General features: G+C 37.0%; 1 protein-coding gene across 2 annotated transcripts in view; it reads right to left on the bottom strand.

Annotated features, from left to right (window-relative positions):
• Window positions 1-1,063: 1,063 nt before the first annotated feature.
• LOC126162063 (conserved oligomeric Golgi complex subunit 4) overlaps window positions 1,064-6,000 on the bottom strand; it is a 122,385-nt gene continuing 117,448 nt past the window's right edge. For both annotated transcript variants that reach the window (XM_049918322.1, XM_049918323.1), the window contains exon 13: window positions 1,064-1,195. In XM_049918322.1, coding sequence (XP_049774279.1) covers window positions 1,153-1,195 — 43 coding nt within the window. In that variant the 3' untranslated portion in view covers window positions 1,064-1,152. The remainder of the gene's footprint in view (window positions 1,196-6,000) is intronic.

The following is a 6,000-nucleotide window of genomic DNA, read 5'->3' as shown; positions in this document are numbered from 1 at the left end:
TCACCGAATCATGAATGGTTTCACCATCCTTCAACTACTGTCCCTAGATGTTTACAACAGTATCACATGAGCAACCAATCAAATTCACAATTTCTAAGAGGTTCATTCCCTAGTGCTGGATGACTTTTTAAAGTCAGTGAGTGGATTTTCCCATTTGCAGTCCATATTGCCACGTTTCTCCATTTGCAGCTGCTTTGCCTTTCTTGCATCATGTGTCTGCAACACCACCAAACGGCATTCAGAATCATTGTGGGCATTTATCATAAACTTTTGTTTGTCTCATCAGCCTATGTGGTTGGTTTTGAATTATTTTGTCTAGAAAACAAAAGAAATGATTTTAAAACTAATGGCGTTTACAGATTTAGTACACCATGCTGGAATACAGGATAAGGGAGAAACGACACAACATGACGAGAAGGAAATCAATTTAACAATGATTATTTACACTGTAAAAAGTCTTATTATGTCTTTGTTAATCTGGGGTTTGACTTACTTTTTAACTTAATAATTGAGAAGATGTTTCCTCCCACACTTTATTTACTTTTATTAAATAACTCATTCTCTGGATAACTAACATTTTCCTCACCTTTTCTTTATATCTGCCGCCAGTTAAATGGAAAGGCTCTTCTGCCTTCATTTTAAAATAGTTTCATTTTGGGGTGATTTTTTGTTTGTAAGTACCATAAAGTTTGTTTTGTTGTATACTATACTTTGCAAATATGTTTTACTGAAGCAAAGTGATCGGTACAAATATCTTAGGTATGGATTACAAATTAGCACTTTCTTTTTGTTCTTAATGATTTTAACACAATTAACAGCATTTTTGATAGTGCATACCTTACAAGTGTTACTGTTTTCTAGATGCGTAATATGATTAGGTGGTGCCTTTCCTTAGTCACCAACATTAGAAACTTACTTCATTCAAAAACAAGCAATAAGCTCTTCAACTATACTTTCTCACAACTACCACACAGGAAAAATAAGATATTTCATTGGGTTGGATCCAAATAACTTCAGAAACTTATGTTTTTCCAATGAAGGACAATAAAATATGCCACAAAAATAATTTTGAAAGTAGTTTATTTACCATTCACTTATCAATAATATCATTCTGCACAGTAAAATTACATTTTAGTTAGCATTCTGATGTACTTATAACTTCAATCTTTTAATGTCATCACCTCGAAAATCAGACCTGCAAGAGGGAGGAAAAAAAAAGTTAATGATCTGTAACTGGAAAATTAACTGATGTCTGCATTTGTTTGCAGAGATTTGCACATGGGAAAGCAATGGCACATTAATTGAACGTAATGAATATAAATGTTCACATTCCATCACATGGAGTGCACAATACCTTAATGAATAATGGAAGAACGTCTCTAGATTTTCAAGGTTGCTGATGAGTTCATATCATTTTCTACTACACTTTGATAGCTTTCTTAACTGTTTCTTTCAGATGCTTTGAGCAAAGATCTCAGTTACTCACTGTATGCACTCCAACCAAAGTGTAATTGGTGTTAGATAGTAACTTGAGATCAGACCTTAGATAGTAACTGAGATCAGTGCTTAACACAACTGAAAAGACATCTCAGAAAGCTGTACTAATATGATGGAAGTCACAAAATTATCACAACTGCAACTTACAATGTCTACAGATTATTGGCTTTGCCAAAAAAAGCCTGAGATGATTCATTAGTATACCAAAATTGACTGAGTTCTTAACATTATGACTACAGTGTTCCATAGCGCATTTTAGAAGCATCACCAGGTATCTGGCCAGCCCATAATTGTGTGAATTGATGGTACCTAGTACTGGCCACACAGGCACCTTTCCTTGTGGATTTTTAGCAGTCCATTAAGGCTTGGTGTCGTTGATAAAGTTGCTTCTTCAATGCTTCTGGTAGATCCGAGTTATTCAACAGAGCCACTGTTTGCCTGCTTATTGTTGGGGTTGGAGCCACCTTGAGCTTACTGTAGGCTGTGTCCTGTAGCAATGAGACAATTTTATGATGGTAATCATCAGTGCAGATCAGCAAAATTGCATTCTCTTTTTTGCTGGAAGAACTGTAGTGTCAGTATCATCTCTCAGTGATCAGATAGCCTGCTGCAGTCATTTTCGTTTTCAGAAGTTACGACGTACTGATGACCCTGCAGATTTCCTGATAGATCTCCTGTGCTCATTCCTTCGGTATGCCTCAGGTGGCTTCCTCCATGCTGCTAATAATGTACGATTTCTATGTGGGCCTTGCGACAGGTGCAAAGTTCAGCTTTTTTTCAAGGGCTGAAATTATAGTTGAACCAAAACTGTATCTGTCAAATTTACAACAGCTCTGGTATTATTGACCTCATTGTTTGTTGTTCGAGCTCCTGACAGTTGGTCAAATTTGATGAGCATTTCGTTTCTTTGCCCCACTGACAGTGTAAGAGCTGCAGTCTGCCCACTCCCAGGTGTGTGCTGATAGTGCTTTTGCCATATGTGGGTGGCATGCGAATGGTGATGTGCAATCCTGTCCAGATCTTTTAGAACAAAGTGAATGTGCTTCCCTCGGTATGGCCATGCCTGCTTGTTGTAAAATCCAGTCAGTTTTCTTTGATTTCACTGGGTGTTGTAGTTCCACACAATGTGGTAGGATGTTCTCATCTTAACATAGTTGATGGGAAGCTAATGTGTTGAGCAATTTTGCTTTCCTGGTCCATTATTTCTGCAGTTGTTTGAAGCTGCAGAGCAACTCCTTCCCTCAGAGGTGACACATGATCTCCTGGCATATACTGTGGGAAAAAAGCTCTCAGGTTTATTTGTCATCTTCTACCGATGTGTCAAGATATGTGGATGCTGAAGTATTTTTACTGGTCAACACAGATGAAGGATACCAACAAAGTGTTGCATGGAATCCCACTTTAGCAGCAATACAACAAGAGTTTGACCAATGCCGTCCAATGCAAGGCGCAGCCAGAATGCCAACACAGAAATGCAAACAGCGAGCCTGCAACCCCCCACCATTGCAGCCTGACCCTGTACCCACCTGCTGGCCAGACAGTACCCAGCCTGCCTGTAGCCTGAAGGAAGGGGGCACATTGCTCATAAAAATATTATAGCAACCACATATCTCGACACTTCGTTCTTTGAAATTTCATGGTATTTCACACTGCCACCTGGCTGGAAAACTGGGAACTTTTCATCAACAGAAGTTAATTCTTTCATCATATGAATATTCCAGTACCTCAATAAATATTTGCACTTCCTATGTAGCTATAGCAGGCTAAGAAGACTTAGGATACCTCTTTTATACCCTTAATCTGCTTCACATAACTTTTTGTTACTCAAACAAGTGAAGATAAAACCAAATTCTGCAGCTGTAGTGCAGTAATTATGCACAGATGCATTCTATGAGAGAAACTGGGTTGATTTATTGTTCTGAACGATCAAGGGAGGCACCAAATGTAGTGGAAATTATTTTCATAAAATAAATCAAATGTAATTGTCTTGCCTAACTTTTCTAGTATATATTGCACATATAAGATAAAGTTTATAGTGAAAGTAATTATAGATAATGTTTTTACACTTCCATCTGAATGTAAACAAATGTAATTAATGATATCTCACAACTGTATTTACGAATCAGAACCTCTTCTATTACAATTACCTCTAAAACTACTACTTAGACCTCTGATACTGCTGATGGGGTAGGGATGGAAACAGGAGGTGTCGCATCCTCAGGGCACTGAGAACCTTTTGAGCATCAAATTTACTATGCAACTTTTGAGTATCACTGGAACAGAACTTGTTTCTCAAGCAATGTCTCAGTCATGGGACTGGAAAATTATCACAGGATTGATTGAGCTGCTTTTAAGCTTTCTCACTTTATTAAAAAAGATCTGCAGTTGCCTTTGCCTTGTTGTTTCCATCTGTTACAATGCACAAATAAAACAGTGGAAAGTCCTGGTTCGAATATCAACAATATTATGAAAAGGATTGATTGCTACTCACCATAAAGATGGCAAGCTGAGTTGCAGACAGGCACAATGAAAAGACTGTTGTGTCATGTCATGTCGTGTGTGTGTGTGTGTGTGTGTGTGTGTGTGTGTGTGTGTGAGAGAGAGAGAGAGAGAGAGAGAGAGAGAGGGGGGGGCTGATTGTGTGAATGTGTGTACATTTTCTTTTCTGAAGAACACTTTTACCAACAGCTCAGTGTGTAACAGTCTTTTCATCATGCCTGTCTGAAACTCAATGTGTCATCTTTATGGTGAGTAGCAGTTTATCCTTTTCAGAATATTGTGCATAAATAAAAGTATTTGGGTGGACTTAAAATTCAGGAATTCCAACTGCAATATTGAGTATACAGAAACAAAAATGATCAGTATGGTAATATTTAATGGAGGTGATGTTTACTGCAACATTTGCACTAGATGCTCCAAAATCTTGCTAAAACAAAACAGGGATAACAATAATAGAATGTATTGAGTATCAAAATGCTGATATGTGTACATATAGGTGCAAAATTTGTCTAACAATGCAGCTCAATCAAACTATCCAAATGAGTACTTTAAGACGAATTTTTATTTAAGGTATGTTTCTATTCTAAGAAGGAAACAAACAGCAGTAAGACAGGACACAACAGTCATGTCCATGGTCAAGATCTTAGATGGATCCTTGTCCAGTATTTAATAATTCAGAAGCTACAATTGTGAATATTTCACTATACATATGCAATTCTCACAGACATATTTGAAGGGTAAAAGCATAGCAAACTCAATACCTGTTTTGTCTCAACTCAGTTTGCAATTCACATTAAGTTACAAAAGTAGTTTGATTTACATACTTAAAGCCAATCCTTAAAAGCTGTATTTAAGGGACCATAGTTCAACTAATGATACAGATACAAATACATAATTGAATGGCTGTTGTAGAAGGATGTTGGAAATTAGCTGGACTGGTAAGAAATGAGAGTGTTGTTCATGGAATTAGTCAAGAGGAGAATATGTGGAAAACACTAACTAAAAGAAGGGACAGGATGATAGGACATGTATTAAGACATCAGGGAATAGCTGTCATGGTAGGGAGCAAGGGAAGACAGAGACTGAAATATGTACAACAAATAATTGTGAACATGTGTGTAAGTAGTCCTCTCAGATGGAGATATTGGCACAAGAGTGGCAATTGTGGTAGATGGAATGAAACTACACAAAGGGCTGATGGTCCAAACAAGTCAACATGCTGGATGATGCTTCATCTTGTAGTTATTTCACATGGCTGCTCTGAGAGTGCACTACAGTAGTTGTTTCCTCAAGAACTTTCACGCAGTCTGAACAAATAAAAATTCTATCTTCATCATGAGAAGAGATACAAATAATATTAAGACTGTCACTAGCTCTGATATTTTTGTGATAGTAATTATCAGTCATCTTTAAGTCACTAATAAACCAATCTGGAAGAGAACTCTGATAGCAAATGTTAAAGCTCCATTACATTTCCTTATTCAAGCAGAAAGTATTGCAATTTGTTATGAACCTGTATAAATATGAGCAAATTTGTCATATGTGAGTAGTATTTTTTCCAAAACAGAAAAGTTAATGTCATAAAGAAGTGAGGCTAATGTTGCAAAATAACACTTACTAAAACTCAACATCTTCTCTATATTGTGAGTAGCAATCTATGCCTTTCATTATACTGTCATTAGTCTGTTCTGGATTTTCCATTGTTTCATCCAGTGAGACTGAAATATCTGGCTTAGATACTGGCGACTGCCTAAATGGATGGCAATTTTGGTGGTGATATCCCTTCCTACCTTATTCTTTGTAAATTGCTCTCAAAATTTCACACAGTGCAACAAAAAGATCAGTAAACAAATATTGTTGCAGTTCACATATGAAGTAACATTTTATTAACAATGACTGCCTCTGAAATGGCCCCAACATAATTTTATTTCATCCTTTCTTCCCAACATGAGTAAAATTGTAGATTCCATTTCTCTCAGTCTTTTTTTTTGGGGGGGGGGCAGA

This window comes from Schistocerca cancellata, chromosome 2 (genome assembly GCF_023864275.1).
Source record: "Schistocerca cancellata isolate TAMUIC-IGC-003103 chromosome 2, iqSchCanc2.1, whole genome shotgun sequence".
In the NCBI taxonomy this organism is placed as follows: Eukaryota; Metazoa; Arthropoda; class Insecta; order Orthoptera; family Acrididae; genus Schistocerca; species Schistocerca cancellata.
The sequence above is the reverse complement of the archived record's forward strand: the minus strand, read 5'-3'. Positions and strand labels throughout refer to the sequence as shown.